This window comes from Bacillus rossius, chromosome 5 (genome assembly GCF_032445375.1).
Source record: "Bacillus rossius redtenbacheri isolate Brsri chromosome 5, Brsri_v3, whole genome shotgun sequence".
Taxonomy (NCBI): domain Eukaryota; kingdom Metazoa; phylum Arthropoda; class Insecta; order Phasmatodea; family Bacillidae; genus Bacillus; species Bacillus rossius.
This window is the reverse complement of record NC_086333.1, coordinates 80,447,986-80,461,244: the sequence shown is the minus strand read 5'-3', so window position 1 is coordinate 80,461,244 and position 13,259 is coordinate 80,447,986. Positions and strand designations below refer to the sequence as shown.

The window sequence follows — 13,259 nt, the reverse complement described above, 5'->3', positions numbered from 1 at the left end:
AGTTTTAAGTGTCATTCCTTGGATTTAAGTCCTAATACGAAAACAGCTACACTTCCGACATAAATATATAAGAGCAGACTTGAAGACGCGTAGGTACCCCAACATAAAGACAACATTGAGAATTTTCCTCACAAAACCAGTCTCAGTTGACTCAAATTAAAGGAGGTTTAGCAAAACTAAAGATTGCAAAAAATTACCCTAGAAACTTAAAAAGGACAGCAATGACTAACCAACCTGAGCGCAGGATAATTTAAAAAAATATTTATGTGTTGAAATTCATTTTTCTCACACTTTATCAATCGAGAGATTTTGTATAATGTCTAAGTAAAATACACAAAATAACAATTTGAGTAAAATCTGTTATTCCTGATATTAGCTCAATTGATCATAATTCTGTCTGTTGATTTAGCACACACATATTCCGATATCATTTGATAAACCTTTTCATTTCCTTCTCAGCATTTATGAAGTGTGAAAGAATATACCAAACATTCTTTTCTAAGATTATTTGTTAGTAAATATGCTAGAAATTATTTGGTATGTTGTATTTTACTAAAAATTAAATGGCAGAAAATAAATATTATTTATTTATTGTCTAAGTTGAATTTAAAAAAAATTTGTTATAGTGGAAGTAATATGTGGTGGTGATGTGAGATGTTGTCAGGAAGGGGTTTGGCTTGGTTGGTTGGTTGGTTTAGAAAGAAGTAGGGAAGATGGGGGGGGGGGGCAAAGATGAGTTCTTGGCCCGGGTATAGTTGATAGTCTAGTCTAGTTACGCCCCTGAGGGCTGGCGTGTGTTGTCGTGCGCTCTGGCGGTAAGGGGTGGCTGGAAGTAGAGATCCTACTGGTGCCAAGACAGCAGCTGAAACATCACTTCCGTTTCCTCGACGGAGTTATATCAATACCCACTTGACAGCACCGTATATAACAATAGCTAGAGACCTGAAAAATTCGCGAATTCATTTCGCGATAGGCTAAAATACAAATAGTTATACCCCAGTGCTGCCTCTGCTATTGGCTCACAACTCACCTGGATGACGCTGGGCCAATGAGAAACACCCGACCAAAGCTTTATCGAATCACGGGCTGCTACGTTGGGACGTCTCACAAGACAGCAGCCAATGAGTGGGTGGCATTTGACCGAGTGTACGCAGAACTATGGATTTCATCCTGGAGGTCATTGAACCCGCGAATTTTTCCGGTCCCTAACAATAGCATAAGTGGAGTAAGAGAGCAGAAGTTTAAAATCCAAGATGGGTTTGATAGCTATGTTCTAACGATGCGACGTCCGCAACGTTTAGGAGTGCTTGATGTGTTGGCTGCGGTTGTCGAGGTCATCTATGATTGCCGAGGTTAAGGTCAATGTCAAAAGTCACCCCCGGAGTCTCACTGGCGGCTGGCAGTTGGGGAGCCAAGCCGCAGTGGGGAGTAGTCATGACTTCCGAGATTTTTTGGGATTTTAATGGGAATATTTTCCCTCGAAATGGGAAATCTTCCATCGATACCGAGAAACTTTGGGACGCAATGAAAACTTTTAACGTGTTTTTAGGAAATTTTCAACGTCAGGGTCTTCCGAGATGGCGGCCGGCTCCCAAAAGCAACCAGTGCCCCCCCCTCCTTCCCAACAGTGTTTCAGCACGTTTACACTCATATCCCGTCCTGTTTTAATACATTCAAAATGCTATCGGAAAGCAAATATTTATTCTTTTAACAACGTTACCAAAGCTGTTCTGGGCCTTCTTTTTTTGAAAAGCAACATCCCAAAAAACATTTTTAGCTGTGAAATTAAACAAAAGTTAACTAAGAAATAAATTAAAAACTTGTTTGGTTCAATTGACTACTTGAAAAAAAATGGAAATATTAATCAGGTACAGATTTTACTGTTCCGGAACACATTAATTTAGCAAGCTATGATGAAAAAATGAATACATGCTTTTTTCCACGTAAATTAGAACCATGAGAAAGTGTAAATATAATATCAAATAATTAACGGCTTAATATATAATTATTTTAAATACCAAAACAATACATAACAAATCAATAAACGTGTCAAGGGTAATAAATACAGTTCTGACATTCGCAAATTGAGGCCTAAAAATCACAGACATTTACTACGCCAAGTAAATTTTTTTTGACGTGATAACGTCTTATAAATCAATGAATGCCGGCTGCACGCACGAAAAAGAGTCACGATACGCCTGAGCCGAGCGTGCAAGAACCGGCCAACCACCGTGCGAGAAAATCTTCTATAATATCAAAGAGGTTAAGGCGGGCTTTTCAACTAATTGTTCGTGATTATATTCAAACAAATTATTTAAATGAAATATGCACTAACTGTAAATAATAATTGAAAATTAAAAAGTATGCAATTTTTCATTAATGTTTTCTTATGACGTTATCACTAGAGACCTGCAAAATTCGCTATTTCGATGGCCTTCAGGATAGACTGCAAATTCCCCTGTACACTCGGGCAAATAACGCAAGTTCATTGGCTGCCGACTTGTAAGTCGTCTCAGCTGGTTTGTCTGTGATTCGATCCTTCTTGGTTGAGGGTTTACAACTGGTTGAGATTCGTCCAGATGAACAGTAAGCCAATAGTAAAATTATCTAAGAGGTATATGTGTTTGAATTCTAGCCTATCACCGATTGAATTCGCGAATTTTGCATGTCTCTAGTTATCACGTAAAATTATCGTCCGTAAACCGACTTTACAAACAACCCCCACTCCCCCCCTTTTTTTAGTATTTGTAGTTGCTTCCGTAATTTATATGAGAGTATCAACATGGAAAAAAAGTTAGTCTAAATGGTATGAAACAATAGAAAATAACAATCTAGTACTTTTTTTCAGATAAAGTACCTTTTTTTTTTGTCATAGAAAGTAGTAAGGAGTAGGGACCGGAAAAATTCGCGGGTTCAATGACCTCCAGAATGAACTCCATAGTTCTGCGTACACTCGGTCAAATGTCACCCACTCATTGGCTGCTGTCTTGTGAGACGTCCCAACGTAGCAGCCCGTGATTCGATAAAGCTTTGGTCGGGTGTTTCTCATTGGCCCAGCGTCATCCAGGTGAGTTGTGAGCCAATAGCAGAGGCAGCACTGGGGTATAACTATTTGTATTTTAGCCTATCGCGAAATTAATTCGCCAATTTTTCCGGTTTCTAGTAAGGAGATATGTAGAGACCGGAAAAATTCGCGAATTCATTTCGCGATAGGCTGAAATACAAATAGTTATACCTCTGTGCTGCCTCTGCTATTGGCTCACAACTCACCTGGATGACGCTGGGCCAGTGAGAAACACCCGACCAAAGCTTTATCGAATCACGGGCTGCTACGTTGGGACGTCTCACAAGACAGCAGCCAATGAGTGGGTGATATTTGACCGAGTGTACGTAGAACTATGGAGTTCATCCTGGAGGTCATTGAACCCGCGAATTTTTCTGGTCCCTAGAGACATGTCTTGCCCTGCACAGAGCCTGCAGAGCGCAGAGCACAGAGCCTGCAGAGCACAGAGCGCAGAGCGCGGAGCGGCGGGCCCACGTGTGCCGGGGTCAGCCACTCGCGTGGGCGCCCAAGGTCCGGCCACTCCTGCGGACACGTGTCTCCGGCGGCCAATCAGCGCGGGCGTCGCAGCGCGGACCTCGGGACATGCCCGCACGGGAAGCCTTCATTTCACAGACGAGAGAGCCACACACCCGAAGTTCCCCGAAGTTCATGCTCGCTTTTTTTTTTTTTTTTTCTTAGTTCTATCTCATTGACTTAGCGACCTGCATAATTCGCGGTTCGATGGCCTTCAGTATAGACTGCACATGCCCCTGTACACTCGGGCAAATAACGCAAGTTCATTGGCTGCCGACTTGTAAGTCGTCTCAGCTGGTTTGTCTGTGATTCGATCCTTCTTTGGTTGAGGGTTTATAACTGGTTGAGATTCGTCCAGATGAACAGTAAGCCAATAGCAAAATTATCTAAGAGGTATGTGTGTTTGAATTCTAGCCTATCACCGAATGAATCCGCGAATTTTGCAGGTATCTACGTCATTGTATAAACCGGTGTGGCATTATATTTTGCGGTCGAATAAGGATAGGTTAGATACATTATAAATACTTTAAAACATTGTGAATGGTTGGTTATATTAGGTAAGTATAGCTGCATTAAAGTACTGTAAAATCATTTTATGGTTGCTTAGCAAATAACTTTTTTAATGTGTAGCTATCCAGGGCTAGGAAACCGTTTACATGATTTCACAGTATCTTTAATGTAGCTATCCTAACCAAATCAACCGTCCACAATGTTTTAAAGTATTTATAATGTAGCTAACCTAACCTTTTACAATGAATAAAAAAAGCAGAAGAAGCACGTTCGGGCATTTGGCTCTCTCGTCTGTGAAAAAAAGTCTTCCCTGCCCGCACATGCGGCTTCCCGGCTGCGAGCGGCGGGGGAGGCAGCAGCCGGGGGCAGCAAGAGTCCAGACATGTATTCTTTTGACGTGAACACGTCTTTAAAATATTGCTTCCATTGTGGGAGGCAATTAAAAAAAAACGAATGATAGCTAGGGACACCTGTATTTCGCGATTTCATTTCATGTCATGGTATTTCACAAAACGCTGTAGCTTTTTCTAAGAGTCATGGAAAATTTTGAGGGTGCAGCAGTACGGTGACCACATTCTCATTGGCCCCGTCAAGAGCGGGACGACACCTCTCACCGACCTCAGCCAATAACCGCAGGAGAAAAGCTACAGTATTTTGTGAAATACCTTGACACGAAATGTATTCGCGAAACACAGGTGTCCCCACCCATCGCCACCTGACTGGCTGGGAATGTAGCAAAGGGGAGTGTTTGGGCAGAGGGCGACGCGCTCACCAGCAGCAGCAGGCAGCGGTGCTCGCGCCACACGCCCACGCAGCCCAGCGGCGCGCCTAGGAGCGCCAGCGCGCCCGCCGCCACCAGCGCCCCCGCCGCCACGGCGTAGCTGGCCGTCGACAGCAGCGCCAGCTGCCAGTGCCTGGTGGCCAGCGTCCACACGCCCACGCCCAGCACGGCGCCGCCCGCCATCTGGCCACACCGCGTCCCCGCCACGTACATTACCATGGGAGTGGCGCCTCTCCCTTCACTTACTCTATGGACCGAGAGCGGAGCGCACCCCGGGAAGCCTACAACCTTTGAATACATATACTGTATAGAAGTCGCGAGTGGATAGGATTTACTCTACGTTTTTCAGGAGCGTATGATGAGCAGCTTGGGAGCTTCACCGCTGCAGTGCGCTGCCGTAACGCCCTGTATCGTCTTGGTTGTTATTTACACGTTAGAGCGCAGCGCTGTCGCCCGCTGTCATTCCCCGCAACCCCCCCCCCCCCCCAACCTATCATTCACTGCAGCTCAAGGTCGTTCAACGAGAGGGGGAAGGGGTGTTTGAAGAGTTCGACACTTGTCCGCTAGGGACCACCACAAGTCGATGCCCTAGAGATGGTGGCGATTGCGGCGGTGAATTAACCAACTACCTCAAAACCGTATTAGAAATTTTAACCTGGGCTGGCGACTTCTATACAGTATATATATTCAAAGCTACCACGTTCGTGCAACTTCGGATTTCTCTCGAAAATTGAAATTAATAAAATCGATGGGTTAGGTTAGGTTAGGTCAGTCACAACATGCTTGTTTTAAATGGAAACTTCTGATTTAGCGGCTGAAGTGGCGTCAATGCCAAAAACGCAAGACTTCGGAAATGTTCGGAAATTCTTGCAGGGAACCGAAACTACGTGAGTTGTAGGCTTCCCGCGCACCCCGAGGACTCACCAGGAAGACCACGTTGAAGATCTGCAGCACGTACTTGAGGAAGTTGACGCTGCAGCAGTCGGCGTCTCGGCTCTTGCTGGGCGCCATCTTGCCGGCGCGCGCGCTGCAACAGCACGCAGCACGAGTCGAGTCACTCCGCCGTCACGTTACATGGCCGCCACACAAGGGTGGGCCCGGGCCTGTTTATTTTTAAATGTTTAACCATCATAATTTTTTACAAACTAAAAAAAGGGGGGGTTGTTAATTAAAGTCGGTTTACGGACGATAATTTTACGTGATAACGTCATAAGAAAACATTGACTAAAAATTGCATACTTTTTAATTTTCAAATATTATTTACAGTTTTTTCGAATTTCATTTAAAAAAATTGTTTAAATATAATCACGAACAATTAGTTATAGAAATAAACTGAAATCAAATCAATGTCAATAAATTGTTAATTTGAAATGACTAAATTAGACAAATAAATCTTTTTCTTTTAATTGCTGCTTTTAAAAAGCCCGCCTTAAACTATTTGATATTATAGAAGATTTTCTCGCACGGTGGTTGTCTCAGTCGCACCTGTGTTTCCGTACCATGTGCGTCTCTGCCTGAGGACGGGAGCAGATAGCAGTTCCCGAAACGTCGCTTGTTTCTGTTTTAGAAAACTGTTGTGTTTGTTTCGTCTTTTCGTTTTGGTCGTGTTTTTTGTTTCGTTTTGACTGTTGTACTGAATTTTTTGGGTTCAATATTTTTTGTGCTGTCATCATTTGTGGGGGTTTTTTCGTTTCTCTTTTGGAAAACTATTGTGTTTGTTTCGTCTTTTCGTTTTGCTGTGGTTTTTTGTCTCGTTTCAACTGTTGTGTTGAATTTTTTTGGGTTCGGAATTTTTGTGCTGTCATCATTTGTGTTTTTTTTTTTCGTTTTGTTAGTCCATTTTTCTTTGTTTTTTCCTTGTTTATTGACCATATTCCTGTTGTGGAATATTGTGTGGCGTTAAATCCTGACAACAGCAATTTTTGCTTAATTTGTGTTTTTTGTCATTTGTGTTTTTTGTCATTTGTGTTTTTTTTGTAGTTTTCTTCTGCAGACATACATGTGCTAAGCAATGGCGTATGTCCAAAAGCCCACATCAAGTCATGCACTCCCATTGCACAAATATTTCAAAGATAATAGTGTAAAATAGTACAGTGAACATATATGGTGTTAAAATTAAAAAAATAGCGTATTTTATATTTTGTATATAAAATATTAACCTGTTACGTACACGTATTCACGTACAACACACGGCCGTGTCCGTGACACAGCCACTCCCATTTTTTTTTATTTTTTTTTGTAAATACCAAAACACAAATTGTGTTGTTGTAAAAACATAGAGGGCCACGGCGCTGCTGAGGCTCAGTCAAGGTCACGCGTCGCCGTGCGTGCAGATCGCGGTGACGTCACCCGCCGAGCTCCTGAAGGCGAGACACGCACAGCCAAGACAGATGTGAGATGTGTGATGTTCCGCGGCGCATCGTGGTCCTAGTGCACACGTATAAACCCCGAGCGAGTGCACACCACATGTGCACACCACGCTACCTGTGCACACCACACCACCCGTGCGAAACCTGTTCACAATTGAAATCTTTCTGTTGATTTCAGCCAATGAAATTTCGCGATGTATCCGACACCTGTTCGCAGTTTTAACAAGCAACTGTATCAACTACCAGGGATTATCACGTGACATCTGACCAGCAATTTATGAGCACAGTTTTTCAACGTATAAATAAATAAAGATTATATAAAAAAAATTAGTTAACCATTCTAACGACAAAACATTTTTTTTTTTTTTTTTACAAAATTTACTAGTCACTTGTAAGTAGAGACCGGAAAAATTCGCGGTTTCAATGACCTCTAGGATAGACTCCATGATACTCTATGTACTGGGACAAATTGCACTTGCTCATTGGATACTGACTCGTGACACGCGACAACTGGGATGCTTGTGATTTGATACGTCTTTTGTTGAAGGTTTTTCATTGGCTTAGAGTCCTTCAAATAAACGGTGGTCCAATCGCTGATTCAGCATAAAGGTGTACGAGTTTGGAGTCTAGCCTATCGCGAAATGAACCCGCGAATTTTTCCGGTCTCTACTTGTAAGTAATAGCATTTATTAAATTTTTAAAGCAGGAATTACGCCTGATCATAGACATTTTCATGCCACTATATGTTTCATAAATATGAAACGTTTTCTGGTACCGCCAAAATGGTTTCATACTCTGCTCTCATTGGCTGTTGCGCCGTGCGTCCGTTACAGAAATAAAATACATAGATTCATGTCCCTTATATGCGCACGACCTGTCTCCTATGTACACGACCGTCCTATGCGCTATTGCGAATCAGCCAATGAGAGTATAGTAGGGACTAAAAAAATGTTTATATTTGTCAACCATACTGTAGCAAGAAATTGTACCGGGTGTTATTTTTCCTGCGTTAAAACCTAATAATGCTATTACTTATAAAAAGTCACTAGTAATTAATGCAAATAAAAAAAAATTAAAAAATGTTTCGTCGGAAGAATGGTAAACTAAAACTTTTGCATATCCCAGAAAATTTAAATGTTGAAAAACTGTGTTCTCAAATTGATTGTCACGTGTTGTGAGATAATAACTGGTAGTTAATATAGTTATTTACTAACGATACCAACAGGTGTCGGATACATTGCGAAATTACGTTGGCTGAAAGTAACAGTTAAGATTTGAATTGTGAACATATTTCACACAAGTCAACATATTTCACACAAGTCGTGTTGTTTCCTGTCTTGTCGTTGTTTCAAGTGTTGTCGTGTTTCTTGCAGGTGGAGATGCTGACTGTACCAAACATGTCTGCCAAGGCTGCACGCGTGCACGTCGTGTGTTCCAGACTGATGACGTCATGACGCGCGTCGCGGCGTGACACGTCCTTGATTTGCACGGCGCATTTTGATGAACATTCGCTCTCTCTTTCCAGTGGACGTGTTGTACCATTAGCTCTGGCATTGTTTCGATGTGCTCCGTTACCAGATGCACGCTATGGAGCATACAAGATTTAGACCCATCGTTGATGTTAAGTAAAAAAAAATTAAAATGTATACGAAACACTGTACTCTGTAAAGTAAAATTAAGAATGAGATATCTTTTTTTTTGACGTGATAACGTCTTATAAATCGATGAACGCCGGCTGCACGCACGAAAAAAGCATGGCTCATTGTCACGTTCCGCCTGAGCCGAGCGTGCAAGAACCGGCCAACCACTGTGCGCGAAAATCTTCTATAATATCAAACAGGTTAAGGCGGGCTTTTTAACTAATTATTCGTGATTATATTTAAACAAATTATTTAAATTAAATTTGAAAATAACTGTAAATAATATTTTGAAAATTAAAAAGTAGGTATGCAATTTTTCATCAATGTTTTATTAAGACGTTATCACGTAAAACTATCGTCCGTAAACCGACTTTACAGACAACCCCCTTTTTTTGTAAATATTATTTCTTGTTGTATTTCTACAAGAGCATCGTACGATTATGAATTTAACTTCTAAGGAGATGCAACCCAAAATACGCCATCTTGGTTTCAACAGTTTGTAAATGAATTTTTTTTTTTTTTTTAATAATTTAATATTGGTTGTCTTTGTTTGAACATAGCACCTAATTTAAGGAAAATGCCTTGTTAATAATAGTAACCCACTGGCACAAATAGTTTCTCCTGTGAAATATTATTCAGTTAGAATGACCACAGCAGTCAATAGACACTCTTTTATGATCTTAGAAACATCAATAAATAATAAAATAAAACAATATTTTTAATAACGATGATTTGCAATAAAAAAAATAGTTAATGCTAACAAGCCAAGTAGTAGCAACCTGGCAACAGTGGTCGCTATTTACTCTGTACTGCAATGTGGGAAGCCTTCATTTCACAGACGAGAGAGCCACACCCGAAGTTCCCCGAAATTCATGCTCGCTTTTTTTCCCGTTCTATCTCATTGTATGAACCGGTGTGGCATTAAATTTTGCGGTCGATTAGGATAGGTTAGCTACATTATAAATACTTTAAAACATTGTGGATGGTTGGTTACATTAGGTAAGTATAGCTACATTAAAAATACTGTAAAATCGTTTTATGGTTGCTTAGCAAATAACTTTTTTAATATGTAGCTATCCAGGGCTATGAAACCGTTTACATGATTTCACAGTATCTTTAATGTAGCTATGCTAACCAAATCAACCGTCCACAATGTTTGAAAGTATTTATAATGTAGCTAACCTAACCTAATTGACTATTAGTTATCATGAGTTACAATGAACCAAAAAAAAACACCGAAGATGCACGATCGGGCGTCTGGCTCTCTCGTCTGTGAAAAGAAGGCTTCCCCTGCAATGTAAAAATGAGACACGCTACAGAACTCGCGCTGAAGTCGGTGGCGTGGCCGGGCTTACTGGCTCTGTAAGTGCGTGGTCGCTACAATGACGCGGGAAAAGAGATCTACCACGTAAACGTAGACGGTGTCTTAACGGAGGTCTACAATAGCACGCAGACGGAGACGGACCCGTACGGATCAGATCGGCGATGCTGAGCTATTCCCTGCGACCAATAGAAGCCGTGTAGTTGGCTGCGATGGTCAGACCCCCCCCCCCCCCCTCCTACATCATTCTGTGGGCCCCGTTGCTAGAAGCTTTGAATATATATACTGTATAGAAGTCGCCAGCCCAGGTTAAAAATTCTAATACGGTTTTGAGGTAGTTGGTTAATTCACCGCCGCAATCGCCACCATCTCTAGGGCATCCACTTGTGGTGGTCCCTAGCGGACAAGTGTCCAACTCTTCAGACACCCCTTCCCCCTCCTGTTGAACGACGTTGAGCTGCAGTGAATGATGGATGAGGGGTGCGGGGAATGACAGTGGGCGACAGTGCTGCGCTCTAACGTATAAATAACAACTAAGACGATACAGGGCGTTACGGCAGCGCACTGCAGCGGTGAAGTTCCCAAGATGCTCATTATACGCTTCTGAAAAACGTAGAGTAAATCCTATCCACTCGCGACTTCTATACAGTATATATATTCAAAGCTAGAAGTCACGATGCCACCCCCCCCCCCCCCCCCAATCCCTTTTTTTTACAGAGATAAAAAAATGTTTTGTTTGTTTTCCTTTATGTATATTGTTTTAGTTATATATATATATATTTTAAATGTTCACAATTATTTTTAAAACACATTAAAACTAGTTTTAAGTCAGTGTTTCGATTGTCAACGTAAATTTATTTTGAATAATGGCCAATAAAATGAGTGTAAGTGTTCTGCACTGTCAACATAGGGTCACGTCAATTGGTGGTGGTTTTGTTACTCACAATTGTAGATTCAGACACGTTCTGTACGCACAGTATATTACGAATAATATTACTCTGGTGTAATATTTCATCGGTAACTAAATTTGGGCCTTACTGTTTAATTGTTTTCTATGATTTATTTAAAATTGACTTCTTTTTTTTTGTTTTAAGTTTTTTTTCTTTCCTTCGCTGGCCCCCTAGACCCATGGGCCCCGTTGCCATAGCAACGGTAGCACCGGCCATGTGGGGGCCCTGGCAATGGTAACCATGTTTGTTTATGTTGTTGGAAATATGTTTAAAAATTGTTTCAAGTACAAGAATATCTAGTAGGGCCTTTTTTTATTATTACTCTGTAGTTTATTTTTAATTATATATTATCTACAAGCAAATTATTTGCTTTAGTTAAATTAATATTTCGTAACCCTGAAATTCACTCTCATTGGTTGCCATTTGTTTAGTTCCCGTGACATTGTGGAACTAGCCTAAGGGCGACACTTGTTAAAAAAAGAAATTCATACGAACAATAGAGTGTGCGGATTAGTTACAAATTTTCTAACTACAGCTTCTTGAACCTTGTTTGCGAAAACCCACTGACGGTTTCTACTCTCTGGGAACAGCAGATTGCAGATACCCCCTCCACACACACACACACACACACACACACACACACAAAACAGATTGCTTCTGTCGTATGGATGTACTGCCTCAAAACAACTCCAGCCGCGGGTAGATGTCTATCAATGCTATCCATAACCGTGTTTTATTTTTCTATGAAGATCTACAGTATAATCTAAAACCGAGTCATTAAAACCAATATTAAAACTAAAAGGCTTCGGTTGATAAAAAAAAAAACATACCTTTTGTATCATTACACAATTACGGTGACTAATGTGAATAGGACTAGAAATAGATTGATCTAATGTTCAACAGACTCTGTTAATTAATACTTATTTTAATTGTTTAACATAAAATCCTTTATTAGAAAATTTTTAATATAACTTTTATACTGGCTAATGTAAGTATATATTGTACATACATTAGAAATAGTGTATGTAATCATATACATCTATTTCATAAAAATTGTAACCATGTCGACAAGCCCTATACTCAGAGAGCCACTGTTCATCAACTGAGTATATTGGGTGCTAAGAAAATAAATAAATAAAATAAACAATTTACAAAAAATATTTAATTATGTAACCGCTTATATCCTATTATTTAAGCGGTCAACTTCAACGGGTTTCCGTAGTGTAGTGGTTATCACGTGCGCCTCACACGCGCAAGGTCCCCGGTTCGATCCCGGGCGGAAACACTTTTATTTTTTTTTTTTGCAATTCGAGAGAACGTTTATTTCATAGCACGAATAATTTATTGAAAACAAGTTTCCTCGTGCGCACCCCTTGTAGTATGATTTTATATCGAACATACGTGAGGGTGAGGATATAAGCGAAGCTTTATATAGATTAAATTCGTCACGAGTTTCTTCCGCACAGCAATCATGCAGATAATTGACTGAGAAGAATGAAGCAGTTAGTTGTAGGTGACAGTGGTTACACCCATGAGCTAGGCTCAGTTACGAACTGCTAGGCTCTATCTAGCACGATACGCCCGCTCAGTTAGGAACAGAAGGAGGGGGGGGGGGGGGGGGGGGGAGGGAGATGGGGAAGATATATCCCCACCCACTTATTATTATTTTAAAAATTTCCGAGAAATTGTTTGAAAGCGGTATGTTGGGCTAGGATGATTTAATGTGAGCTGTTGCAAGACCCAGAAATACAGACTACGCAGGATGTGATTTGTTGATATTGGAATAAAAACCACTTTTTGACGAAAGTGTTTTGATGAGTAACAAATTCCAATTCTCCCTCCCCCCCTCCCCTTGAACAAATTCATGTTTACACCACTGCGGCGCTAATATATTAGATGCCTTTTATGTTATAGTCTCTAAGACATGCTCGGTAGGCGTGGCTTTGGTTTCGGTGATGCGTGGTCTGTTCCTAGGACCAAGTTTTAATCATCATCTTCGCCTTTTTTTTTTGTTTTTCTTTTTCGGCACGCATTCTTGGTACCGATTAGTCAGTGTACGGCTGAGTCACCCGTCTGCAAACACGGTGTGTCTTTGCCCACACTCTGCTCGT

The 13,259-nt window shown here is 41.0% G+C and overlaps 1 protein-coding gene and 1 non-coding gene across 2 annotated transcripts in view; one reads left to right on the top strand and one right to left on the bottom strand.

The window, feature by feature from the left end:
- LOC134532102 (CD151 antigen-like) overlaps positions 1 to 13,259 on the bottom strand; it is a 67,484-nt gene that overhangs the window by 14,988 nt on the left and 39,237 nt on the right. Inside the window, exons 2-3 of the mRNA XM_063368410.1 lie at positions 5,793 to 5,895; positions 4,860 to 5,051 (exon numbers count right to left, since the gene is read on the bottom strand). Of these exons, the coding sequence (XP_063224480.1) occupies positions 4,860 to 5,051; positions 5,793 to 5,879 (279 nt within the window). The 5' untranslated portion in view covers positions 5,880 to 5,895. The remainder of the gene's footprint in view (positions 1 to 4,859; positions 5,052 to 5,792; positions 5,896 to 13,259) is intronic.
- Positions 12,361 to 12,433, top strand: Trnav-cac (transfer RNA valine (anticodon CAC)). Its single transcript has one exon. It is a non-coding gene; the product is annotated as a tRNA-Val (tRNA).